Source organism: Passer montanus, unplaced genomic scaffold (assembly GCF_014805655.1).
Source record: "Passer montanus isolate IOZ18808 unplaced genomic scaffold, ASM1480565v1 scaffold49, whole genome shotgun sequence".
NCBI lineage: Eukaryota > Metazoa > Chordata > Aves > Passeriformes > Passeridae > Passer > Passer montanus.
In genome coordinates, this window is record NW_024369818.1 from 4834430 (window position 1) to 4862186 (window position 27757).

Below are 27757 nucleotides of genomic sequence, written 5' to 3' on the forward strand. Positions count from 1 at the left end.
TCGGTGCGCGGAGCCGCGATGAGCCCGGGCGGGACCCGCGCCCGCACCCGCACCGGGACCCGCGCCCCGCACCCGCACCGCCGCTCCGGCATGAGGCTGCGCCCGCACTAGGAGCCCAGTCCCCCCGGGGCGCCATCCGCCACCTCCCCTCCCCCTCCCGAGGAGGATGGCGGCGGCGGCCGCCCCGACCCAGCTGGAAGCCGGTGGGTATCGCTGGCGGCGGGGGCTGCGCTCCGCGCTCCCTCCGGTCTAACCGTGTCTAACGCGCTCTCCCCCGCCCCTCCGCAGAGCTCTACTACCTGATCGCACGGTTCCTGCAGTCCGGACCCTGCAAGAAATCCGCCCAGGTGAGCGCGGAGCCGGCGCTCCGGCCGGGCCGGGCGGGCGGCGACGGGACGGGACCGGACGGGACGGGGCGGCGGAGCCGCTGCGCTGCGGTCGCCGGACTCACGTCCTTTGTGTGTTTCTGTGTGTCCCTCTGTCCCCAGGTCCTGGTGGAGGAGCTGGAGGAGCACCAGGTGAGGCGGCTGCCCCGGCGGGACGGGGGAAGCCCTCGGGACGGCGGGGTCGGCGCTTGCCCTGCCCCGTCTAACCCAGCCCATCTCCGTCCGGGACACCCGGCGGGAGCGCGGCTGCCCCGCGGCGGGGCCGGGGGCTCCATCCCGGGGGGGGTTCCATCCCAGGGGGGCGCGGGCGGGCACCGGGGGGCGCTCCCCGGGGAGGGGTCGCTCGGGCTCTGACGGCCGCCCCCGGCCCCGTGTCCCTCCCGCAGCTCATTCCGCGGCGCCTGGACTGGCAGGGCAAGGAGCACCGCCGGAGCTTCGAGGACCTGGTGAGACAAGTTTCACTCCTGACTTTGCCGACAACTTCCCTCCGCCCCCCGCGCCGCCGCACCGGGCGCCGCGTCCCCCCCGACTCGCCCCGTTTGTGCGTTCCCCCCCACCGGGGCTGCGGGGGTGCGCCCCGCCGAGGCCGCGGCGGGCCGCGGGGTGCGGAGCGGAGGGGCGGGCAGGGAGGTGAGGCGCGGCGGGGCCGGGGGCTGCCGGTGGGACCCCCGCGGGCCGCCCGGTGGCCCCGGCGGAGCGGCCGCGCCGCGCTATTGTGGGGCCGGGGGTTATCCGAGGGCACGCACCGGGGCCCGGCGCGGCCAATGGCGCTGCGCCTTACAACGCGCAGAGCGCCGCGCCGCGATGTCAGGCGGCAGCTGATTGGCTGCGGCGGCGCCGCGGCGGAGCCGGCGGGGCGGGGGGGGCCGCGGGGACGTGCCGGACGTGCCGCCGGGCCCGTTGCTGCCGGGCTGGGTCAGGGATTCCCGGCCTGCGGCGGCCTGCGCGAAACCCGCCCCTCTCCGCGGCGTCTGGGCCTGCTGTCAGGCAGGAGAGGAGGGGTTAGGAAGTGCGGTGTTGTGGCTGTTAAATGCCGGTGAAATACACGGAGTGGCTGCTTTTGCCGAGTGCTGAACCCTCTGGGTGTGTGTCATTGAGGAAGGTCAGTCCCGCCGCAAGGCCGGGGCTGGGGGTGGCCCCTGGCCCCGCACCCCGAGATGTGTCTGTGTGACAGTGACAAAAACGAAGCTGCTCCAGTCCTTTTCCAAAGGGTCCGGACGGCCTTGGTTTCATCTCTGGGAGCTCTGGGCGATGACGTGTGGCGCTGATGTAGCACTTTGCAGCTGGAAGGCTTTTGTAAACTTCCCCACAGCGTCGGTGGCACGGGTGCCTGTGCCCAGCGCTGGCACTCACCTGGGAGGAATGGAAAGCACGTCCTGGCCTCTCCCGGCCCCGTGCCGCAATCCTGACGCGGGGTTTTGCCATCACTCTTGCTCAAACTCCTCTGCATCTGGCTCAGGAGCTGTTTCCCGCTTTAGCAACATTGTAGGAGCTCAGCTGTGGACAGAACTGCTTGTGCCCAGGGCAGACCTTTGGACCAGCTGCCTTTCCCCTTCTAAAGCCAATTCAGAATTTCAAGTGGAAGCTGGGCTTCCTCACGCCTCTTGTGGGTGATTCTGGGACTGGGAAATTTAATTCCAAATTGAGCGAACAGATATAGAGTAAGTTCTGCATTCAGTAGATTTTGATGCTCTATGGTCTTCCTAGAGAATCTGAAGTCTAGCTGTGGGCTGTCTCAGGTTGAGCATGGTACTGCACCCAGTATCCAGGAGGAATATTAGCAGTGAACAGACATAGAGTAAGTTCTGCACTCAGTAGATTTTGGTGTCTATGGTCTTCCTAGAGAATCTGAAATTTAACTGTGGGCTGTCTCAGGTTGAGCGTGGTACTGCACCCAGTATCCAGGAGGAATATTAGCAGTGCCACTGTGGAGTCTGGTGTCAGACAGTGGTTTTGCATATCACTTTGATTAACATATAATTTTTTTCCTTTCATTCTCTGTGGCACAGATATAAAAGCCTTAAAGCCTTAGTTTTTTTTTTTAATGTGTGTGTGAACATGTACTTTTCTTTAACATTTCAGAAATGAGAGAAAAACCATTTTGAAGTGACTTTTGGAGTTAATGGGAAATTTCTTATTTCTGTATAAACTCATATCATAATTAAATTTAAGATTTTGTTTTTCCTGTGTCTTAAACTAAATACTTTTAGTTTGCCCTTGTATCTAGTATTATTCAACTGTTTCTCATGGTTTACAGTAAGGACCAAGATGATAAATGAATCATTACAGTGAGACAGGTTGATGCCAGGTGGGATGAGCTGAGTTTCTGTCTGTGAATCCTCACAGTGTTGAGGATATTGAAGAAAGGCCTTTTCTCCCTCATTGCTTAGGGTTTGCTGTGTTTGGAATTTGGACTTTTGGCTGTATATGATTGTTTATTAACCTGAGCTCCTCGACTTCAGGGCTGGCTGGATGTCTGAATGCCATGTTCAGAACAGAGCCAGGGTTGTGAAGGACACAAAGCACTCCGACCTTCATTTTAATTATCTCAGGCACATAATGAACCAAAATTAAATTGGAGATGCCAGCAGTTGGAGGTAAAGGGGCTTTTTTCAACCCATTTCTGCTTTTTACAGCCAGAAACCCAGAATCGTTTACAATCTCAGCTGGGTGGTTTAGCTGCTCTGGTCAGGCAGGTAATTGAATTTGTGAGAGTTTACAACCCAGAGAAGTCTGATTTGTTTGTTTGCCCAATATTCAGACAGACTGTTTCTTGTTCTGGTGTTTCAGCTTTGTTTTCCATCCTCAGTGTGGCTGTTCAGGTTCCGAGTGGTGTTTTTCAGAAAATATGCCAATACTGTGGCCACTCAGTACACTGTTACTGCTCCTGGGCTTTTGGGAGTGATAAAGAGAGCAGCCCAATGGCCACTGGATGGTTTTTATCTAGGGAATGTTTACTCCCACTTCACTCAAGTTTTTAGGCAAGATCTGAAAGCTCACTGAGATTTCTGTGTTCCTTTTTTTTCTTTTTTTTAAATAATCTTTTACTTTAAATATCGGGTATCACAGGGCAGACGAGTAATTTAAGACACGCTAATAAGAACTGCACCTATGGAGCAAAACCACACAGAATGCAAGTTTATGTGCATTTGTATTCCCTTTGTTTTTCCTGTTTATTTTCACTTTTTTGCCTGCAGCATGTGGCTGCGTGTTTAGATAACCAGAGCCACAGGGTATCTGAGCTGGAAGGGACACACAGGACCATGAGTCCAGCTCCTGGCCCTGCACAGGCACCCCAGCATTCCCACCCTCTCATCCCTGGGAGCATTGTCCAAACCCTCCTGGAGCTCTGGCAGCCTTCAGGCTGTGTCCATTCCCTGGACAGCCTGGGCAGTGCCAGCACCTTCTGGGGAAAGAACCTTTCCCTGATCTCCACCTAAATCTCCCTGACACGCTTCCAGCCATTCCTTGGATCCTGTTCCCTCTCTCAGGGAGGGAGGTTGGAGCTGCCCCTCAGGAGGAGCTGCAGTCCCCGATGACTCCCCTCAGTTCCCTCTTCTCCAGGCTGAGTTCTCCAGGTGTTAATCCACAGTGGTTTTACTTTCTCACTGACTGCTGGTGGTCCTGAGACATGAGATGTGTTTGTAAAGGGGATGGTCCCTGAATCACAGAATCCCAAACTGGTTTGGGTTGGGAGGGACCTTCAAGCCCATCCCATTCCACCCTCTGCCATGGGCAGGGACACTTTCCACTAGACCAGGTTGCTCCAAGCCCCGTCCAGCCTGGCCTTTTGAAGGTCTGAAGTGTGTCCAACTTGCAGGCAATTAGTGCTCTGGTTTTAAATGAGCCACAGCAGCTTGGTGTGGAGTCAGCTGCTGTACAGATGAGTCGAGCTGAACGACTCTGATTATCAGCACAGTCTCCAGTGACCTGCTGTTCCACATTATCTGTGTTTATTCCTGATAAAGGTGACTGGCTCTGCTCTGGTTTTAAGAACTTTCTGATGGGCTGAGTCTTCTGGCTCAGCCTGGTTTGGTCTTTGTGCTGAAAAACATGTAATTCCAGGCAAAACAGAAAATCAGCTGTTGTTGGACAGTGGGGAATTTGCATCCATGAGCGGCTGTGCTGGTATGGAACAGCTTATGGGATTTGGCTCCAAGTTCCTGCCTTGCCCATCTGCATTGATTTAAAACTAGCCCTGAGTCCGAGGTGCTGGTATTTATAGATCCTGCCAATCCCAGCATTAGCAGAGCAGAGATGTTACGGTTTTGTCGCCTCAGGAAAATGTCATCTGGTACCATGGTCGTTCCAACCTGTTCTCTCCAGGGACCCCAGTGGGTAAAGGCTGTTTTAATTCCAGTCTATTTGCATATTGTTGGCGTCTTGTGCAGGTCCAGTGTCTGAGCTTCCTTTTGCTGAGATTCCCTATTTGAGGTCAGTAATTTCCTGCTTGCTCAGCTGCCTCTTGGCCTCCTCCACTGCTTTTTGATACAGTTGTCAATTGATTCTTAATTGATGGTTGTTTTGGCAAATGAGGGAAGTCTTGGATGACTACCTGGAGGAGAGAAATCCAGTGCTGAGGCCCAGCTGGGCCTGCCCAGCAGGACTGGGGACAGAGCAGCCTCTGAAGGGCCTCGTTCCAGTCTGCAGCTCCTGCCTCCAGTCTGTGCTTTGAAGAGATGTTCCACTGGGCTTCCCAAAAGAAATGGTTCCCAGAGCTCCCTGGTTCCCATCTCTGTCAAAACAGACGTCTTACTTTAAGTAGTAATCACAAGGAGTCTTTTTTGGGATGTTTGTTCCCTGTGTATTGAAACCTTCCTTGGAGGAGGAGTTGTCAGCAGCTGTAGAATGAATCACAGATTCCTGACTTGGGACCCACAAGGATCATCAAATCCAGCTCCTGTCCCTGCTCAGACACCCCAGGAATCCCACCCTGTGCCTGAGGACATTGTCCAAGCAGGGATCAGAGTCACACCAGGGGATTTTGCTGCTTGTCCCAGCTCCAGGGAGGACTCTGTGCTCGTGGTCTCTGAGGTGATGCTCCAACCACAGGACCAGGAACAGGTTTAGGGGTTGAATTTCTCCCAGCCCTGACGTGACTTCACTAATAGTTCTTTCCTTGTGCTTATCACTGGAGGAGCTTATCTCAGCCTGGCTCAAGCAGTCAGGACTCAGAGAGTTTTTTAAAAAGAATAGATTGGCTTCACTTAATCTTTCACCTTTTAGATCCGTTGTACCTGTGTGGTTACTGTGTCAGAGAACTCATCTGGTTCTGTTGCATTCTTGTGCTCTCATATTTTAACTTTTATAGGATTTTTCACCTCCTAAGGCAACAAAACATATTTTCTTTATGATTTGTCCCAAGATGCAGCATTTGTTCTCACTTAGCAGGTTTTCAGCTCTGCATTATTTTAACATGCATGGTTTGGGCTTGTAGTACTTATGTCTGATTTTTTCCAGTTTTCTGATTATTTTCTAAAATATTTTCTAATTATATTTCAAAATATTTTTTAAAATAATTAAGAAGCTAATAATATCCTTGCTGCTGTTTCATTTTGCCACGTGGGATTTGGACAAGCACACACTAAGAGGTGTAGCTGTACCTTTGCCTTTTTCCATCCTTCTTTTAAGGAAAATCTGATCTGGGAAACGTTGTTTTTTTCAGCTGGATGTTTGCAGCTTCATGTTCTAGAAAAATACTTAAAATCCATTTACAACTCTCTCAGAGGTGAAAAGAAGGATTTTTGATTCAAGTTCTTCTGGGAACCTGAAAATAGAATTGCTTGTTTAGCTCTGGGCTGTGATTTAAGCATTTTTTTCTGGAAGTTATTATGGAAAAAAATCACCAGGAGAATTTGCTGTTCTTGCTGCCTGCTATGGAGCTGTTTGTTAGTAACAGCAGTGCTAATATTCAGATTAAGGGCTGCTTATTTGGGGCTGTTGTGGGTTGTAGAAACAAGGAAATGTGCAGGGGAAGAAGTGAGATCAGGGAATGCTGTCGCGTCCCACGTGTGTCAGTGTTTGCTCTTTGCTATTTTCTTTAAAACTGTGCTTTCATCTTTAAGCCACCAAGTCCTTTTCCATTCTGGAGGCAGTCAGGAGTGCTTGTGGAACACCTTGGGCTCTGTCTCTGCAGTGGGATATTTGCTGCCAGGTTTAATTCTTCACCTTCCTAGGCACAGAATATGGTGAAATTCCCAAAGCAGCTCCAGGGTGAACAGGGGGGTGTTTGCTGTGCTACACTGGGAAAATGGTTTGGATTTTTTATGTTTCCAGTGAGAATGGTATGGTTTAGGTTCTTTTGGTGCTCTGGAAGTAAAATATCAGAACTTCTTGGTTGGTCTTTCTGATTTTTTAATCTAAAGGTTGATACATCACTGTGTGTTGACAGTTGGTGACTGAGGGGTTTGTTGCTGGTTTTCAGAGATGGAAGTAAGAATTTCATATTCAGATTTTACTTAACTGCACATTCTCTGTCTAGAACTTCCCTTTCAGAAATCTTACACACTGAAGGGAGGCTGCTGCAGCATCATAAAATAGTTTGTAGCATAAACATATTTACAGTGTTTCAGGAATGAGTCAGAAAAAGAGGCAAATACCAAAGTTTGGATAATTCTTTCCTCTCATTTCAACTTCTTTTATATCCCATAATTCAGTGAGAGACAATTCATCTCATACACTGAACTTTACTGGTTGTACCACTGGGAAGGTACCAATATAATTTCAGAGCTCTGATTTAGGGAAAAAAAGCTAAAATGACTGGAGAAACCTGTCAGTGCAGGAGAGCATTGACAGGGTCATTCCTTGATGCTCACTCACAGGATGGAAAGTCTTGGAATTAGGACATGGTAATGCACTCATCATGTTTCTCATTCCTGCACTGAAAAAATGATGATTTTGGACCTTTACATTCATCATGACTGATGAGGTGATTTTTTAACCAGCAGTGACTGAGGGATGGGTAGAGGGAGGAACCTGTCTCTTCTCTAAGAGTTCCATTTACATTGGAAGAGTTTTTAGTCATATTTAATTAACTGGTAATTTGTATATTTAATTAAATATATTTCCCTTTTCTTTTTGGCTGAAATCTGAATTATGGGACAGTCTTGATCCATCTCATGGTGCAGTTGGTGACATTATCCAGCCCTGCCTGGCTCTGCTGGGTCCTGTAGCTCCACTGCTGTTGCCCAATTAGAATAAAAAAATTCCCAACGACGTGTGCTAATAATCTGTTTGATGACACAGTTGAGTGAGCAATGTTTTGGCAGCAGGGCTGAGGGAATTACAGACCTTCTCCTTCTTCCTGATGCCTGACACTCCCTCACTCTGGTGTGCTGGGGCAGGAGCACATCCCTGGGATCTGGGTAGGCAGGAGCTGATCCATGGAAAGAGGTGGCTGGAGCTGTGTGTCCTGTATCACAGGAGTTCTGATGAGCAGCTTTTCCTGCCAGTTTGTAAATATGGCAGTCAGGCAGTGCAGGACATTCTGGATAATGAGGCACAATTTATTTGTTGTTTGAACAGACTGTCAGAAAAAACTGTTGTCACTCAGTCTCTGTCCAAAGGGGAAAATAAAGGATGTTCTCCCAACATGACAAAATTGGAGGCTACACATGTGGGTCTTAAAGATATCTACTCCCAGGATCTGGGAAGTGAAGACTGAATATTGATTTTAGGGATTTTAGGTAATTTTTAAGGTTTTTATTCTTTTGCACATGTGCTTCATACAGTGATGTCAATGCAAGTTCAGCAAAAAATGGGAAGAGAATGAACCAAAGGTAAAAAAGGTTTAAAAAAAGTTGTTTGAGCAGGGCACCACACTGGATGGTTTTGTTTCTTATTAAGGGATATCCTAAATTTACAATTAAGCTGTTACAACCTGAAATTTCTGGTGTGGCTTTTGCAGCACTCCACTTTAAAATGCAGTGTAATTAATGTTGAGGGGATTTTCGCAGGGTTTAGGCTTGGTTTCAGTAACTTTACACTTAAATATGAAACAAAGTACTACCAGCAGAAGGCAAAATAAAGCAGTTTTCAAATGTCTGTGTTGCCTGTGTGTTTAGGTGGCTGTCAATGCACACATCCCTCCGGATTATCTTCTTAGGATCTGTGAGAGACTTGGACCCCTCTTGGACAAGGAAATCCCCCAGAGTGTCCTGGGGGTGCAGACTTTGCTGGGTGTTGGGCGCCAGTCTCTCCTGAGGGCAGCAAAAGGTAAGGTTCTCAATTCATCTGGGCCTGAATTCTGTTTTAACGATTAACCCCCTTTTGTTGCCATTCCTGTTGGGATGTTCTGTGTGTTTGCATTTGCCCTGCTTTGTCTCCTGTGCTCACCAGCTTTTTTCTTCCTAAAATGCAGTTGTTGGATATATTTTCTTGGGTTGAAAATGCCATTTTAAGCAATTCTTGCCTACAGTTGCCTGATCTTATTACTTCCTCTGCCTCCTTCCCCACTGTGTTGGTGTTTGTGTAAATGATGTGAATGGGATTAGGGGTTTGATGCATCTGAAAAATGCCATTTTTTCCATATACATTTACACACATCTGTGTCTAAAATCACTGAGCTGGGCTATTTTTCAGCCTGGCTTTTTCCATTCTTTGACTCCCTGCCTGTGCAGGCACAGGACAGGGTGGTGGCATCTGAGGCAGCATTTGGGGAGTAGCAGAAGGCCAGGCAGATTCCTCAGTGACAATTCCTGCCTGTCCTTGCTTCAAGTTAATTTAAAAGCCCCCATTCCTTTCATGAAGAGAGCACCAGTCCTTTTCCCTTTGAAAAACTCTCTCTGCTTGAGAGAATGATACTGAGAGCAGTTTTGTGTTAGAACTAAAGAGATCTGAAAGCCATCTGCTCTTGAAGTGATTCCTCTTTCCCTCCTCACTCCATGCCCCTGCCACTTCCTCCCTGCAGGAGCCAGAACTTCCTTGATCCTGTGATGTGCTGATTCAGAGAGCTGAGATGTTGCAAAATTTGTTGTAGTGAATTAAATGAGCTGGTGGAAAAGGATCACAGGGCTGGAGGTGACACAGGAGGAGGAGCATCATCCTGGGAGAGGAGGAGGGATGGCAGAGCAGGACCTTCCTGTTTTGGTGGCAGTTGAGCACTTAATTCCCTGTGAATTCCCTTCACATCCTGTGAAGTCACACCGTGATGCTGACGAGCATCTGCTGATCCATTGGCTATCTCCTGGAGGGATGAGCTGTTCCCAAACACGTTGCCCTACAGAGTTTTGGGACTGAGTCTTGTTTTGCCTATGCTTTGCTGTAATTAGGTGCAGAAATTCAGGTTTGCAGAGGAACATTCCTTCCTTTCACACTCAGTTTGCAGCTTAGAAGCAAACAGCAGCAAAATGTAAAGAGAAAATAAACATTTTTCTGCAGGGGAACAGAAGGGTTTAGGTGGATGGATCTATTTTAGGAAGTCTGAATGCTGTTTTTAATGAGTATCATTTAATACTCTGTGCAGCAGTTTGGGGTTTAATCAGAAGGTGCTCTCAGGAGCCTCTGAGTCACCTCGGCTTGTGCACTTTATGTTCAGAGACCCACACGGTGCTACACAGATCCACCAACCTGCGGCACTGTCCTTCTGTTTCAGCACTTACTCACCGTGGAAGCTCATTTCTCTCCCTCCAGATGGCCAGAAATGGAAGAAATCCAGGTCTAATTTCTGAGGCACTTTGAACAGTCTCAGAAAAATCACTATTGTTCTAGAGAGGAGCCTCTCTGAGGCCAGTTGGCAGCAGCAGGCTGGAGAGCCTTTAAAGAGAACACTCTTCACTTTAAAACAATGATTTTTTTGGGGTGGGGGGTGGGGTGCAGAGGACAATCTGAAAGGAGGGCACATTGCCACATATTGCAGGAAAACAGATTTATTGAAAAAACCCTCACTTCTCTTGCTTTTAGGCAGCAAAATGTGAAATCTCAAATGTGCAGTTCCTAAGCAGGGGTGCTTTAGGTGTTGGCATTGCAGAAGGAAAACATGGCAGAGTTCAGTTGGGCCTCAATATAAAGTGCACCCACTTTTTGAATTCACTTTTTCTCTCCATGGATTTAGAGTCAATAATCACCCAAATTAAGCAAATATAAGTTGAAACCATTTACAGTGACACTGCTGAGGAACTGGAAATCAGAGTCTCAGTCTTTCAATGAGGAATCTGACAAACTGTTCAATCAGACAGATCTTATTCTGGGCTGGTGGGAGTGGTGCTTGATCTCTTGGTTATTTAATGTATTGATTATTTCTTGTCACTCTTGCTGGTGCAGACTTCAGACACACACTATGGAAAGGATCTGCATTTGCAGCTCTGCACAGGGGCCGACCCCCCGAACTCCCGGTGAACTACGGGAAACCACCAAACGTGGGTGAGTCTGCAAGTCCATGAAAGCTCCTTTTCTCCTCTCTGTACTTATTCCTGTCCCACAGAAAGTTCCTCTCCCTGACTAAAACACTACTCTGGGTTTTCACTAATGTTTTCTCGGACATTTGATGATTAATTAATCTCAAATAGGTCTCTCCCTGACAATAGGATAATTTTTGTGTTATTCAGACTTGGATTTTCCACGGTGTGTGTAGCCATGTTTTGCATGGTTGTTTGGAGGACAATGTGTATTTTTTATCATATGCCTCCACAATACATACATGTGGTTGTAAGATAGGATGGGCATGGTCACAGGAGCATGGAATCCTGGAATCATCATGGAATCCTAGCCAGAACAAAGCGTCTGGCTCCCAGGGAACTTTCTTGACTCAAGAATTCCTTTCAGTTGGATTATGACAGAAAACAGACTGCTTGCAACATCCCTCTCCAAAAAGGAAATAATCACCAAAGCAACATTTGTGTTCCTTCAGCCTCAGTTGTCCACACAATTAGATAAAGAACTTGTATAAAACTCAGATATATGTGGGCTCTCAGCTTACATCTCATCACAGAGCTGCTCTGTTTTATATAAACTCAAGTGTTTGCCTTGTATGGTTTGAACTTTCATTAACTGCTTTTATAGCAAAAAAAAAATTGATTCTTGCAGCATAAAAGTAAATCCTGGTTTGTTTCTTTTTAGGGTATTTTATCTCTGTGCAAATGGATACATTTTCCTGGTGTGTCAGGGAGTCCTTTCACTGCAGATCCTCCCTCCCTTTGGAGAAACAGGGATGGTGCTGGCAGTTTTCTGTTTCTACCCTATCTGTGTATTTATTATTTTAGGCTGGTTCTGCAGTTACTTTACTGTGAGCAGTTGTGCTGATGGATTACTAATAGTCTGAATTGTAGATTTATTGAACACAACTCCTCTGGTTGTATTTCTGCACGGATTCTTGGATCAATTCTTTCATCAGACTGGGTGTTTTTGGACTATGTGGTATTATTAATGAGGCATCCTGGCAGATTGGACTTCAGCATTTGTCATGCTTTCATGGCAAAGGACTGTGCTGCTTGCTTGGTAACTATTCAGTGAATTTAAAAAGAGAATTTTTTTTTTGTTTGGGTGTTTTTCTAATTGCTTTTTTTTTAAGAAATGCAAAGGTATTAGATGGAAAAGGGTCTTTCATAGCCAGGAAATAATTTATATAAGTATTGATTCCTGGAAAAAAACAGTCCTTGGTGTGGCTACATAAACTACTATTAAGAGAGGAAAATGTGCATAAATATTAAAATAAGAATTTGACTTCAGGCAGGAGTTTGATTTTGGGATTCCTTATTCATCCTGAAGAGGAGGTCAAAAAATTCTGTGTCTATTTGAGCAAAATGGGTGTTTTTTTCCTGGTGAGTGTTGCTAGCCAGAGATGCTGCAGTTTGTGTGTCTTAAGTACAAGATGAAGTGTGCCCGACCTCTTTGGTATTTTGGCATAAGTGTGAATTCCCACACTGTGCTGGCTCAGGCAGATGGATTTTTCTGGAATTACTTGCTGAAGGAGTTGGGCTGAAGTAAAAGACACCCATTAGTGTGTGTTCAGGAGTGGGGTGATTGTTTAAGTACCTGTGCAAAGTGGTAAATAAGGTATAAATGAGCAGCCAGGAGTATTCTCACATCGTTTCCCTTCCAGTGATAAGGGTTTAAGCTTTCCACCATAAATGCTGAGAGAATGGGGTCGCTGATGGGATCAACTGGGAGGGCCCAGCTGCAGGAGTTGGGAGTTGCAGTGGTTTCCTTTCCATGTGGTTGGCATGGGACCTTGTGGTCCATAATCCAAAATAAAAAGTCCTGCACACTGGAACTGGAGCAGGAAATCCCTGTTGCTTTTTCCCATGTGCAGAGCTGGGCATCTTGTGGCTGGGGGAGTCTCTGGGAAAGTGCTGAGCTGTGGAAGTCATTCCCAGGGATGTGGTGCCTGTGTGTTGGGGCTGTGGTGATCTGCTGGAGGGGGACAGGGAAGGGAGAACACTGGCACAGAGCTTCCTGCTGCCACCAGGATGGCATGGAGGAGGAGGAGAGTCTGCTCCAGCCTTTCTGGGCAGCTTTTGCTGTAGTGGAACTTTCAGTGCTCCCTTTGTGCTCTTCCAGACAGAAAGTGGAAAGACTGGTCATGCAGTACCTCAGGACTGGGAGTGATTCCCCTTTGACAAACCTGCTTTTGATGCTACTTCGATTTTGTCTGGGTTGTTTTGTTTTTTGGTTTTGTTTTTTTTTTTTTGCAGGCAGCTCAGAGCAGATTAGAAAGAAGGTTGCTTTCACTCTTTAAGAGCTGCTCTAACCTGAGGATGGAAATCTTTCTGTGGGCAGCTATTGTTAGTGAAAAAACCACAAAATTTGGAAGCAGAAGGTTTTTTCAGCACAGTCTCAGTGAATAAGCATTTCAGCTGGGTGGAAATTCACAGCCAAGGTGATGCAGCCACCTTGGGCCTGCCAAGGAGCAGCGCTGGGATGAGGTCAGGAATCGATGATGCTTGTGCTGGAAATGAGTTCCATGAGGTCAGCAGCTCCCAGAGCTGGAACATGCTGTGCTTTCGCTGCTTTTCCTGGGTCCAGGCTCTTTGTGGCCACACAGCCACTCTCTGAGAAGGTGTTTTCCACGTGGGAGCCAACTGTGATTGTTTCCTGGCATTCCTATGAAACCCTGGTTTCTGTCTCTCCTGGGAGTGGTACCCGATCCCTGCTCGGATTTGTGATCAGGACAAAATCCAGGTCCTCATTACAAAGTCACACTGCTTCTTGCAAAGGTGAAACAGTCTGACAGGAGCTCATCACCCCTGAGAAACTGATTTTCAAACAAATATTTGCACCAGCTTTCCCATTTTCTAATTTTCCTTGCAAAAAGTGGATCCAGACAAGGGTTTTTAGGGAGAGCAGGAATTCCAGCTGGTGCTGCTCAGTGACTTTGCCTCACTGAAATGCTTGAATTCCTTCTGAGGTTGTGATTTAACTTTGAAGCCGGGGCTTTGTCTGATGATTGTTTTTTAAATCCAGCTTTTACTGGTGGGTTGTTGTTGCTGGGTTTGGGGTTTATCCTTCCTAGGTGAGCTTTCTTGCAGGGGTTCTTACATTGTGCTGTTACCTATGGTAAAATGTGCAGTAAATTGTGATTTAGGAATTGCTGTTGTCAGCTTATGTGACTTGCATTAAACACTGCAATTTTCCTCGAGGTGTGGCCTTCCAGGACCAAGGACTGTGGGGAAAAAAAAAGAGAAAAATGCCTGTGTTTTACAAGTTGGTAGTTGGAGGAGCTGAGATGGCCCTTCAGTGTTGGGACAAAATTAACTTTTCTTATCAAGAAGGCTGGATCTCCTCCCTTTTTATGGGAAATAACTGTCTTGAAAGTTTTTCCTGGCAGGGAATAGTGAGGGGGTGGACTTGGCAGCTCTTACATCCAGTGTGGCATGAAATACATCAGTTAATGAGATAGGTTAGTAAAATTTTTTAGGGTTACTAAGTTGCTATTTCTCCATGTGGGAATTGTTGGGTTTAGTGCTTTGGGGCCTTAGGAGGACAATAACTTCATTGTGCTGTAGAAAGGAAACTTGACAGGGATTTTTGTCATGTGGGGGTAATTCCCTATTTAGATACTGTGTATTAATCTTCCTAAAAATACAGGAATGGAGAATGTTTGCTTTGTTCCTTTGAAGCAGTGATAGGTTTTTTTTGTCCAAAGATGCTGTTGCCTTGATAAAGTTGTTGCTCCTCATGGCTCAACAATAGTTCTGGATGTCTCTGATTGAAGCATTTCATAAACAGAGCTTTTTATTTGGTAATTATCCATGGGAGATGGAGAAGTTTTATTCCCATTGTGCAAACAGGGAAATAAACACAGAAAAAAAAAAAAAAAGAAATTACTTTCATATCCGCTGAAGCTGAACTGATTGCAAGGCTGGGAATCGACCGGAAAAGTGAGGGGCCAAAACTGTGGGATTTTGGTGCCTTTTGGTGCTTCCTTCATGGGATTTACAGCAAACAGCAGTGGCAAATGTTCAGAAGGATTGCAGGGGGACACAGAAAATATTGTGATTATTAGGAATATTTTGACATGAGAGTGTATCTTTTTGATTCACACAGTTCTTTGTGTGGTTAAAAAAATATTCAAAGCCATTTGAAATTGGTTACAGGCAGATACACTGTTATTATGTATTTAAATATATAAATATATATGTATTGAAATGGTTGAAACCTTGAAAGGCACAGCAGAATCACCGTGTTGCTGAATGACTCCATGCCTCCGTTGGCACATGTGGTGGGGGAAAGGGAGGTGTAATCTTTTTAAGAATTCAGCTTTTAAGCTGTCATACTCGAAGAGTAAATAAAATAATGTGTAGGCAAACCTGAGGTACCTTGAGCATTTATCACTGCATGATCTCTGTGTTAGAGGTAGGAAAAAACAGTGCAAAATTTCAGGTTTACTTTGCTCAGGGAGACAGTTTGATTTAACAGCCCTGTATAATATTAGGTATCAATTGAACAGTAGGTAGGTAGTAAATTAATTTGCTTTAGTGTGTTTTGCTTTTTAGTATTGCTGAATGTGTGTTTTTACATGCAAAGCAAATATTGACTGAAGGTGAGGTTGTGCTGGAGCCTGATGGCTTTTGCAAGCATCTTTTATGCAGCTTTTTTCCCCTTGTGTCATGTTTCAATTGCATTGAATGATTAAAAATAATCCACATTTCAGAGCCTAAAACTGAGACACAAAAATGCTTTCTTTAAAGCTGGAAACAATTTCTTTTCCTTGCTTGTGTGTAAATACTTCAATGGTATCAATTTACACAAGGAATTATGGGTTAGGAGCTCTTTGAAATGGCATTTCTTGGCTTTGTAGATTAATTTTTTAACGTATTCCATGATCTTTTTTTGGGTAGATTGGCAGTGATATCATGAGACAATTAAGAAGTGGCTCGAGTTTTTCACTAGACTCTTAAGCTGAAGGAGTGAAAGGCACTAAAGAGCTTTGTGGGGCTCCTGTGAAGCCCAGCCCACATCAAGGTGCAGGGGAAGATAAGGAATTGCTGCAGGGGATCTGCTATCACAGGGACTCCACAAACCCACCAGCACAGCTCTGTTAGATCCTCAAGTGCCTCTGAAAAACCCTCTCAAAACTTTCAAATCCAAAGTTCAAGTGCTGTGAGTGAGGATAAGTCAGGGAAACAGAAATAGGAGAGAATTGGTGGAATTAAATTCCCCAAAATTGTCTCAATTTGTGCATCCAGTCAAAGGCTTTTTTACAGGGTGGGTTGGTGCGTTCAGGTTTTAGGCTGTTCTTGGAAGGGCTGCTGGCTGTGGAAGCAGGAAGGAGTTTGTTGTGGTTGCAGTTCTTTCTGCCTGCCATTCCTCCACTGGGAGTTTCCCATCAGTGCCACCTGTTTCTTTTCTTCAATTCCATTGCCATGGGAGTGCAAGGATGTGGATGTGGAAGTCCTTTGGCCCTCACATGTGATCTGGAAGCCATTCCAGGGAAAGATTTTTATCACTTTTCATCACTTCTTCTACCACAAAGAAACCCCCACTTAAAATAATCTATTATTATACTCTTCTTCTAATTGATATTAGTAACGTGTAATTTCCTAAATTTCCAAAATTTCCTTTCTTCCTTCAAAGATTTTCCTTAAAGATTTTCCATGTCCATGTAGGACAAATGTATCTGTTACCTGTTCATGAATTGAACATTGGAATAACTCCCAGTTGTGGTGGGAACTTCTCATTCTGCTTATATTTTTGGTGAGGAAGCAGGTGCAGCCTGTGGTGGGTACTGAAAGGCTCCATCAGGATTGGGATTTCTTTTTATAACACTGGACAGAATGTTCTGGTAAGGTGGAAGAGGTTCAGATTCATTGCTGATTCTAATAATAAAGTCATTAATCAATACTATATTTGATTTAATATTTACTCTGAGTTCTGGACAAAATTGATGTCTCACTCTTCTTTTTGCTTCTGTTTTCTCTCCCAGTTCATATCCTTTCTGCCAGGCAATTAACTGGATGTGGCCGTTTCAGCCACTTGTTCCCAACATCCACCTACCAGCACATGAAGATGCACAAGAGGATTTTGGGGCACCTCTCCTCTGTTTATTGCATAGCCTTTGATCGCAGTGGGAGGAGAATTTTTACAGTAAGTTTAAAATCTGGACCTTTTTCTTTTCAAAGATTGCTTTGTTTGGTTTGGTTTCTTTCTTTCTTGAGTTCCTCAACAGCCTCTTAGTCACTGATTGAGATGGAGATGTGACTTTGTTCAGCTGCAAGTTGCTTTTCTGCTAAATTTACCTTCCTGGATTTGTAGTGTGTCAGTGAATACCTGACAATTATTTTAAGTTTTTCTTCAGAATGCATTGACATCCATTTCTGTGGTGATGCCCTTGCTTTTTGTTGGGTATATTTAAAAATCAACAGATTTTTCAAATGAATGTTGCATTTTTAGCTGTTAATGTTAATCCCTGTGCATGGAATGACAGGACAAGGAGGAATTCCCACTGCCAGAGGAGAGGGTTAGGTGGGATATTGGGAAGAAATCCTTCTCTATGAGGGTGTTGAGAACCTGGCACAAGGTGCCCAAAGAGCTGTGGCTGCCCCATCCCTGGAGCCAGGTTGGATGGGGCTTGGAGCAACCTGGGTCAGTGGAAGGCATCCCTGCCTTCCAAATAGATCCCATTCCAGCATAAACCATCCTCTGATTCCATGATTCTCTTTTATCAAATTGAAATTCTTGACTCCCTAAGATTATCCCCAGGCTCCACAGTTCATAGAATCATAAAATCCCAGAGTGGTTTGGATGGGATGGAATTTTCAAAGTCATCCAGTGCCACCCCCTGCCGTGGGCAGGGACAGCTTCCACTAGCCCAAAGTGCTCCAAGCCCCATCCACCCTGGCCTTGGACACTTCCAGTGATCCAGGGGCAGCCACAACTTCTTTGAACAAGCTGTGCCAGGGCCTGCCCACCCTCACAGGGAAGAATTTCTTCCTAAAATTGGCCTCAGTGGAATCCCACAGAGCTGTCCTGTCAGTTCACGGGGTTGTGATCCCTGTCCATCCGCGGTGATCTGTGTGTGCCATGCATGGCACAAATCCCATCTTTTCTGTAACCTTTGGGAACTGCTGTGGCATTTCAGGGGTCAGATGACTGTTTGGTGAAGATCTGGGCCACGGATGACGGGCGCCTGCTGTCCACCCTGCGGGGCCACTCGGCCGAGATCTCGGACATGGCCGTCAACTACGAGAACACGCTGCTGGCCGCGGGCAGCTGTGACAAGGTGGTCAGGGTGTGGTGCCTCAGGACCTGTGCCCCCCTGGCAGTCCTGCAGGGCCACTCAGCTTCCATCACTTCCATACAGGTAAGGACTGGTGGGGTTTTCCCCTAAATTCTTGAATTAGAGTGGTAGTAAGAGCTGTGGTGGTCAAGGGTGAAATCGATCTTTTTGGCTGTGATTTGTCCCAGCTCAAGGGTGTTTTTCCTGGTTAACTCAATCCTGTGGTGCCCAGGGGATCATTACCTCCTGCTTCCATGTGCTTTTAGCTGTGTGATCTCACTGCTGCTTCCTTAGGTCTAGAAAATGGGAGATCTGATGCTCTTTTAGAGCAATTCAGAGAGCAGCAGCATCTCCTTGGCTCATCTTGTGTTTGGCATCTTTGGTGGTGCTCCTGGCACAGCACCTGACCCAACACTCTTGTGTTCACTGAGAATGTTTGTTTTTCAGAAGGATCAGTTAAAATTCCTTACTCCCTATTTCTTGTTTTCTTGTTATGTTAGCTTGTAGCTTAAAGAGCTGCTCTGGATGTTGTAGCAAATTCAGATTTCATCAAAAACAACTTAGCAACTGCCAGGCAGAAGCCTTCAGAAAACAAAATCCCAGAATAAAAAAGACAATCCCTGCAATTTGGCAGGTGATGCACATAGAGGGGAGAGTGAGTGGGGCTGTTTGGCTCAGAATCCCTCTCTCCTGGAGTGGGGCTGCCTTGGATTCAGCACAGGCTTCTCCATTGTGCCAGTATTCCCCAGGAGTCTCATTTCTCCCCATCTTCCTTACACTTCCAGTTTTGTCTGATTTCAACCATGTGAAGGTGATTGTGTTAGAAATGGCTTTATAACTGGTGTATTACTTGTTTACATGTTTATGTATATGTATATATACACACACATGTGTGCTTGTGTGTGTGTCTCAAACTCTTTGTAAAACGGAGTTTTATGATTAATTCAAAATATAATCAGTCACTGCTTTTGAGGAAGCAGTGCTGGATTTATTTATCAAATTACCAAGTAGCCTAAGGATTAAAGGTATTGCTGCAGTTACGAAATAAAGAATAAAAAGCTTTCCCACTTTAGAGAGATTTAGGAAGTTAGAGGAGAAGGGATCCTGCTGTGCAGCTGTTCTTCGTTGGACTTGGATGCAGGAATACTTGTATGTGCCATGTTTGATCCGGTTCTGTCCTAGGAAGAACTGGTTTTGTCCCATTTACAGAGTCTGGGCTTGTTTTATTTCTCCAGTTTCCTTTGTGTGGTAAAAACAAAGAATTCCTAACCAAAATGTAGGTGTTTTCCATTTCCTCAGCTTTGTTTTTATGGAAGTTCAGGTTCTGTGCTTACCCCTGCTCTCTATACTCCTGGGGAGAAACTAATGTGTTAGTGAAAAACATTCTTGTCAACAATTTTCCAGCATGAAAGAAGAGAAAATAGGAGCTGGTTTAATTGTTACAACTTTTATTTTTAGTTCTCTCCAGCAAGGAAAGGAACAACTCGATACCTCACTTCCACTGGTGCCGACGGAACAATCTGTTTCTGGCAGTGGCATGCAAACACCATGAAATTCAAGTGAGACTCTTGAGATAATTACAATTATTTTAACTCAAGGAGGAATTTATTTTTCATTTTGGCACAGAGAAGAATGCTGAGATAATGAAATAAGGGTGTTTTCTTGCTCAATAAGCTGGTGTGTGGGGCAGGAGCACTTTGGGATTCTGTGGTGTTGGAACACAAAGGGGAGGCAGAGATTGGGGTTGTTATTTCTGAGGTTTGTGCTTTGCAAGCCAAAGTTGTGGAAGAAACTCCAGCTTTTGCATTCAGGATTAAATCCCTGTCCAAAATGTGCAGGCAGAAGAATTAATTTGCTTTTAATCAGAAGAATGTACATATGTACACGTCATCAAACCCATATTTAATCAGGAGGAAATGCTATTGGAATAATGGTTTGGCAGGGTCTCTTTTAAATAGATTTGAATTGGTGAGGATAATGATAAATCAGTTCAATAATTTTCTCAGTTTTGAGAATTACTGTTTTCTTGTTAAACTAAGGAAGGAAATTACTAAAATTAAAAATAAATTCCAGCAAATTTAGGTGAGAATTATAAAATTAAGAGATTTAAGATGAGCTCCACCTGCTGAGCTGCAGGGAGCTGTTTGTGTTGAATAAAGAAGGAAAAATGAAAATATTGTGTTTTGCATGTAGGGATCGTCCTGTGAAGTTTGCAGAGAGGTCCAGGCCTGGTGTTCAGATCTCCTGTTCATCTTTCAGTTCTGGTACGTGTCCAGCATCAGCTGCTCATGAATCTGGGGCTTTGGTGACAGTTCTGTTCCTTCTCTTTAAATACAAATAGTGTTAAACCCTTTTCCAGTTAATTTTATTCCTGTCAAATTGTGATTATTGGCAATTTTCCCTGCAAAGTGGCTGCCTCAAGCTGCTCTTTCTCTTTTTTCCTATAATTTAAGCTAAAATATCTTGACCACTTCCAAGGCTTTCAGTCTCTTGTTTTGCACATCAGAGATATTTCTCTGTAACATCCTTTTAAGACTTTACCTTGTAAAGTTTTTGAGTGAAAAGTTGTGGAAATCCTCTGTCAAAGATAACCTTTTTGCTAGTCTTCCAAATTTAGCTGAATTCTAAGAGGATCAATTCGATGTATTGGAAAATCTCAGCTTAACAATGCAGCTTTGAATGAGCAAAAATACTGATTTTGACAAAAAAAATTATGTAATTACTCATTAAATTTGCTTTTTGAAAGTGAGAACTTTGTAAAGCCAGGTTCCTTATTTTTAAAGCCAGAAATCCTGAATTAACTAAATCCATTCCAATGCAGTAAACTACACAATAGTGCCCTTTTTGAGCAATATTGTAAAGAAATGACAATAAAATACCTTAATCACTGCATCCCAACTCAGTAATAATTTCTCTGACTTGTGTCAAGCAGATACTGAAACTGCATTTAAATATTTTATTTGACATTTACGTTTTACATAGAAATTTTCTGTTTAAAACTAGTTTGCTGCTTTGACAAGGAAGCAGCAAATTAAAATAAATGAAGTTAAAATAAATTGTTCCTTGGATGACTCCTCTTCTCACAGAGAATTCTCTGTTTTAGGTGGCATGTTCATTGCAACAGGGAGTACTGATCATGTGATAAGAATTTATTATTTGGGCTCAGAATCTCCAGAGAAAATGGCTGAGCTGGAATCTCACACGGTAAGAGGCAAATCCAAAAGAAAATCTCTTTTTCCCTCCTCCCTTTTCCTCATTTCAGGAACTTGATTTCTGTACATCCTACTTTTTTTTTTTTTTAATTTACTGTCTAGAATTTGTTTGGCTTTCAACCTTGTGGTATTTAAATGCTTGGAAATTTGTGGGATGTTTATTTTTAAATCCCTCTGAAGCAAGAGGTTTGTGTAAAGTTGGCTTTACGTGTTTCATTCCCCAGAAAACTGAGGGACGAGGTGATTTTCTCTTATTCCTGAAAAAATTGGAATGAGGAATTAAAACAGTTTTAATGCACAATGTCGTTTTTTCCTATTAAACTTGCTGTTGAGTGTTTAGTTAAATCCACAGTTAAATAAGACAAAGTAATTCAGATTTTGGACTGTGCTGTCAAAATTTGGGTCACAATGGTAACTTCATTTAGAAAATAAAGCTTAAAAACATATTTTTTTCAGATAATACAAAAAGGTTCCCATAAAAATTCAAACTACAAATTTACCACCTCAGGAACATTTTATGGATAAAGCCCAAGGTCTAAATTGATTCCCTGAACTTCAGTGGGAGTTGTGGCTCTCACTGCAGTCTCCAAGCCAACTCATCTAACAAGTATTTTGCTCACAAAACAAAAGGATGTTTTCTGTATTGAACAGGTTTGGAAGAAGATGTAATTCCTTTAATTTCTTTAAATCCACTCCTAATCCTGCAGACAGCTGTCAGCCCCCACTAAAACAAATCCCAGTTAGCAGGAGATGGAGACATCAGGGGCAGTAAGGAGAGCAAATCACGGAGCCAGCACAAGTACTGGGCAAATGAAAAAAAGAGCAAAACTATGTCTAAAACATAACATTTGTTACTCAATGATTTGTCAGTGTTAATAAAGCCAAGGTGTGCATTCTTCTGGTTTAAATGTTTTGGTACACTTTCATGTTAGGTGTAAAAATTGCAGGAAATCATCACCTCTCTGAAGTTTCCTATTTCAGTATTTAACAGAATTTGTCTGGTGAATTTTAACTTCAAATACAACTTTTCTGTACTTGAATTTTTTGACTTTTTTTTTTGTTTGTTTGTTTGCTAAGTAAAAATCTCATCGAGATTTTAGGCTGATCTGATTTTAGGAGATCTTTTAGGCTGAGTTTTTCACTGGTGTTGTTCTCCTCCCTCCTGTTTAGGACAAAGTGGTTGCAGTGCAGTTCTGTAACAACGGTGACAGGTGAGTGCTGGGTTTTGGACCTGACAATGATGATATTTAATTTTCCAAACAACATTTAGTGGAAAATTTGGCACAGTAGGAAGATTTGCCCGTGGGCTTGGCTTAATTTTGGACAAATTATTGCAGTGTGTTGCAAGATGTGTGTCATGTCCACAAGCTTGAGCTCGTTGTCCTCTGCTGTAACAACAAAAATGTTCTGTAACTGTGCTTTTAATTTGTTTTTTATTTCAAACAGCAAATTGGAACCCAAATTTTAGAACCTTTTTGTATAAGAACCTTCCCAGGTAGCCCCCAGAGGGGTTGCCTGTAGAGGAAGAGCATTGTTATCAATGTGGTCTGAAGCAAAAGTTAGTAAATGTGGATGTTTTTATCTCAGCTTTTGCTCCTGTTCCTTATTTTGGAATAATAAAGGAGGTTTAAGGGATGTGCCTTTAAGGGATGAGCCTTCCAAGCCCAACTGTAGCTGTGCACCTGTACTTGGAGAGCTTTGTCATGTGGAATTATGGGAATGTGCTGGGATAATTGTACCACCAGTTCCTTCCAAGCCATGTGAGAGGGAAGGAGGTCACGTACTCACTGAAAATTAAATTCTGTAGCAATGCTTGGAATGGAAATGGGGTACCTTCTTTTTTATTTTAATAGAAAGAAGTCAAATTAAGAAGAAAATTAATTTGTCACAAGCATTTTCAAACTCTTTTTCATCACAGTGAAAAAAATCAGACCAGGGAAACTGAAAAGGTTAAACAATTACTTCATAAAATTCAGTAGATTTGCCTTTTAAGATTCAATAGATTTGCCTTGTAGTTTTGTGTATAAATGGAATAACTTCCAAAGCTCTTGGCTATCCTGTGAAAATGTACTACTTGAGAAGCTTTTTTCCCAGTTTCTCAACAAAAAATATTTCTGTGACATGGATGGCCAAAGCATTATGATGTGGGTAAATATATTTGCTGCATGCTTGAAATTTTTAAATAAGGAGGGGTTTAAAAATTAAAATATTCCTGTTCAGCTCCACAGGCAGGACAACCTCCTTGTGCTCCATTTGGCTCTCTCCCTGGCCTGTCTTCACCCTGTCCCTAAGTTAATGCATTCTAATTTATGCCAGACTCCTGGCACTCAGTTTCCCTTTCTTTGCTGCCACTCTGAGCTGCTCCAGGGATTTGCTGATGTCATTAAAAAGGGAATGTGCAGCTCGTATGAATTACGACATTGAAGTCATTCCAAGGCCATCTGCTGCTGGAGCCAAATGTAATTAATGTTGTGGGCTAGAAACTCTCTTGTACCCTCCAGTATCTGATAGGAAAATTGTAACCTCATGAGTGAGAGAAGTAGAGGTGCACAAGTACACACTTCCAAGTGTATATATATAAATTATTGGTGTCCATGTGGGGCTGAATCCATCTTTATTCAGAATTTCATGGCTTTTTTTTTCCCTTTGCCCCACAGCTTAAGGTTTGTCAGTGGAAGCAGGGATGGAACAGCAAGAATCTGGCACTACCATCAGCATGACTGGAAGAGTCTGGTCCTGGATATGGCTACAAAAATGACAGGGTAAAGCAGAGCAAGCAGGACACACCTGATGGGCACATTTACCTGCAAGCTAAATCCTCCATTATAGTGAAAACTGGCTATTTGCCTCCATTTTGAATTGATTTCCATGCTTTAATTTGAAATGTTGTGGCTTTATCAACTTGCACAGTTAATTCACCCCCAAATAAATAATAATCTGTTGGTACTTCCCTATCATAATGGTTTAGGAATATTTAGTATTTTACATGTGAAATAAGAATGTCAAATGATTTATCTCACAGATAAATCTCACTGCTAGAGCCCCAGTGATCATTTGCTAATATACATATATATATATAGATATATATAGACAGATAGATAGATAGATATATGTATACCCAACATGGTTCTTAACATTGTATTTCTACCTTAGGTTTCCAAATAAGAGGTGAAATTAGTGTTTGGTTCTCAGGTTCAATTAGGGTCTTGAGTTTTTCTTTTTGAGATCCTCAAGTGACTTCTTTAAGTGCCCTGTAATTGAATTGTAATTGAATATTCACAACAACAAAGAGCAGGAATGGAGAAATCCATTAGGCATTTGCTTTGCAGAATTCTCCATATTTCAGTGGTTGCATTTGCAGTGTTTGCAGTCGGAAGTGTGAGTTGGATTTATTTAGCAGGTTCCTGCTCATTGTGGAGTTTACTGGTATTGATGACTGATAAGAAAAATGTCTTGTAGGAAAAAGCCTAATAGAGCTGAAAGGAAAAATTGGGGTAGGGAAGGATGATGGCTTAGGAATGGAGGAGAAAATGTCCTTTTTAAGGAAATAGAGTTCCATAAATCTCAGTGGCATTGAATTTTCCTGCATTTGGTTTTACCACTGCAGAACCATCCTTCATTCTCCTGCCTTAGCCAGAGTCACAGAGGTGCCTGTGATCCATCCTCCCCCAAATTTCATACTGAATTAGCACTCCTAAGTGTTTCCATATGTAGTTACTGATTTATTCCTTTTTAAATTGCTGATTTCCTTAGAAACAATGTGGCATCTGGAGAGGACAAGGTCACCAAGCTGAAGGTTACCATGGTGGCTTGGGATCGATACGATGCCACTGTCATCACTGCAGTCAACAACTTCCTCCTCAAAGTGTGGAACTCGTCCACAGGGCAGCTTCTCCATAGCTTATCTGTGAGTACAATTCCAGGGGGGAGTCCCAAGTGGATGAAGTTCACTCTGAGATTGATTTGAGGCTGAGCTCATCACCATTCCCATGACAAGGGTTTGGTGTTGAAGTACCCAGCTGTCCCCTGCCTGCTGGGAAGAGGGTGCACCACGGGGACAGGAGAATCCTGGTGATTGCTGGGAACCCTTTGGAGGCTCCATTTGTGCCCTGATGTCTCCTTCCTCCCCATCTCAGTGGTGCTGAGCAGTGACACTGCCAGGCCTGTGGCAGGAATGGTGACCGAGCACAGTTGCAGTAAACTGAGGTGTCCTGGGTGACTCCCTGATCTGGGATGTCCTCTCGGTGACCCCCAGCACATCAGGAGATACCACATGGAGAAATAAAACTTCTTTTTTTCCCCCTGCTGTCATTACAGGGTCATGATGATGAAGTTTTTGTTCTGGAGGCTCATCCCTTTGACCAAAGGATTGTGCTTTCGGCGGGACACGATGGGAATATTTTTGTTTGGGATATAGACAAAGGAACAAAAATTCGCAATTACTTTAACATGGTAAGGATCACAGAAGGTTTGGTTTTTATTTTTTCACAAAACTGGTCTTGAGACAAAAGCAGAGTTCATTAAATACCTCCAGAGCCAGTACAGCTCTGAGATCTTTGGTGATCTTGCTCTATGTCTGCCATTAACATAAAATGTAGACTTCCAGGTGGTTATTCCAGAACATTCATTAGAAGTTGGGCTGAAATTTCAGGACAGAGAGAAAATGGGAAGTTTTACTTGTTATTCAGTTTAATAAATAAAAGTGTAAATCAGTCTTGAGCAAGATGAGATGTCACAGAATGAGGATTCAGTACGTGTTGGGGCACAGGGAAATGTTTGTGAAAATGCTCTTATAGAGAATGTCTGGTTGTGAAAGGAATTCTCTGTGCTTGGTACAGATTGAGGGCCAAGGCCATGGAGCTGTTTTTGATTGCAAGTTCTCACCAGATGGGCAGCATTTTGCCTGCACAGACTCTCATGGACATCTGCTACTATTTGGTTTTGGATGCAATAAATATTATGAAAAGGTGGGTTGAATGAATTTTAAACTCTTCCCTGTCTTGACCTGATTTTGTCTTAGAAGTATTTGTGTTACAATTTATTCCCTCAACCTGCCCTAGACAAAATAATAATTAGGTCATGGAGCAGTTGCTGTTTATCTAAATCAAAAAGATTTAGACAAGAGACTCTATAGACAGAGGAGAAAAGCATTAACTCTCTGTCCACCTCGCTTGGCCTATTTTACTGTTGAATTTCTGCATCAGGCCTTGGTAATAAACCACACTTGTGGTAGGAATCTGTTCTCTGTCATAACATTCCTTGTGCTGATCCCAAGTGTAGGAGTTGTGGTTTATGGGAGCCATTCCAGAGCAGCAAGACAGCTGCAAATGGCCATTGATTTATTTCCTAAATTGCTTTTCCCTCAGATTCCTGATCAGATGTTCTTCCACACGGATTACCGGCCCCTGATCCGGGATGCCAATAATTATGTGCTGGATGAGCAGACTCAACAGGCTCCACACCTTATGCCTCCTCCATTCCTGGTGGATGTTGATGGAAATCCTCATCCCACGAGATTCCAGCGGCTGGTGCCAGGGAGGGAGAATTGCAAGGATGAACAACTTATTCCTCAGCTGGGATATGTGGCTAATGGTACTCTGTCTGAAGCTCATCAATAATACAAGTGTGGCACAGTATTGAGCACCAGCTCCTAGGCTGGTGCTGTGAGGGTGTTTAAATTAATGGTTTAAATTCAATATACAGGTAGAAGAGGGGATGGGGTGGGGTTATGTGTGGAATCAAATTGACTAGAGGCAAGAGTATTCCAAAATCTGTAGATTTTTCCCACGTATATGCAGATGTTTAAAGCATTGTCTATTAACCTCTGTAACAGTGGATGTCAGAAAGCAGGCAGGAAGGTGAGGAAGACATGGAAAGCCAGCTTTTGTTTTTTAAAAGAGTTCTTTTTTCTTGTAGACACTAACTTCAGCAAAATGCTGATCCCCAAAAAAGAGCTTCCATTCTTACCTACTGCAGCATTATTTCTTTCTGCCGTTTCTCATGGTTTGTGTTTATGTTCTACATGTGGTCTGGAGTTTTAGGATTTTATTGTAACTTCTCTTCTAAACTTTGCCTCCATTTATTACATGAGAGCAGAAAGCCAGCTGGTGATCAGATGTTTTGCAGAGCAGACAAAAAGTGGTGCAGAGTTTTAAATGGGATTATTTCTATGCTGTTTGCTAATACAGAAATCCATCATTTTGTCAGCATTTGTGGCTTTGTTCTTGTCAAGGTGATGGTGAGGTGGTTGAACAAGTCATCGGGCAGCAAACCAATGACCAAGATGAGAGTATCCTTGATGGAATGATCAGAGAGCTCCAGAGGGAACAAGATCTGAGACTGATTAATGAAGGAGAAACTCCTCCAAACCCTCCACTCAACAGATCCCACTCTGTTAATGGAGGTCAGTGTCCAGCCTTATCTGCACCAGTTCCTTCCTTATCACAGGAAGGACTGATCAAACTGTTAATGTCAGTTCTGACACATTGTCTTTGAAGAAGCTTTTC

General features: G+C 44.0%; 1 protein-coding gene across 2 annotated transcripts in view; it reads left to right on the plus strand.

Moving 5' to 3' along the window:
• The window catches only part of BRWD3 (bromodomain and WD repeat domain containing 3), a 51036-nt gene that overhangs the window by 6 nt on the left and 23273 nt on the right, over window positions 1–27757 (plus strand). Inside the window, exons 1-18 of one of the 2 annotated variants that reach the window (XM_039722482.1) lie at window positions 1–203; window positions 289–347; window positions 489–518; window positions 773–832; window positions 8450–8600; window positions 10647–10745; window positions 16747–16907; window positions 17902–18123; window positions 19498–19598; window positions 20233–20303; window positions 21143–21243; window positions 22422–22462; window positions 23909–24013; window positions 25005–25158; window positions 25569–25703; window positions 26090–26218; window positions 26618–26843; window positions 27484–27654. The exon at window positions 1–203 is cut by the window's left edge and continues 6 nt beyond it. In XM_039722482.1, coding sequence (XP_039578416.1) covers window positions 167–203; window positions 289–347; window positions 489–518; window positions 773–832; window positions 8450–8600; window positions 10647–10745; window positions 16747–16907; window positions 17902–18123; window positions 19498–19598; window positions 20233–20303; window positions 21143–21243; window positions 22422–22462; window positions 23909–24013; window positions 25005–25158; window positions 25569–25703; window positions 26090–26218; window positions 26618–26843; window positions 27484–27654 — 2053 coding nt within the window. In that variant the 5' untranslated portion in view covers window positions 1–166. Of the gene's footprint in view, window positions 204–288; window positions 519–772; window positions 833–8449; window positions 8601–10646; window positions 10746–16746; window positions 16908–17901; window positions 18124–19497; window positions 19599–20232; window positions 20304–21142; window positions 21244–22421; window positions 22463–23908; window positions 24014–25004; window positions 25159–25568; window positions 25704–26089; window positions 26219–26617; window positions 26844–27483; window positions 27655–27757 lie in introns of both variants that reach the window. The other variant, XM_039722481.1, reaches the window with a different exon arrangement.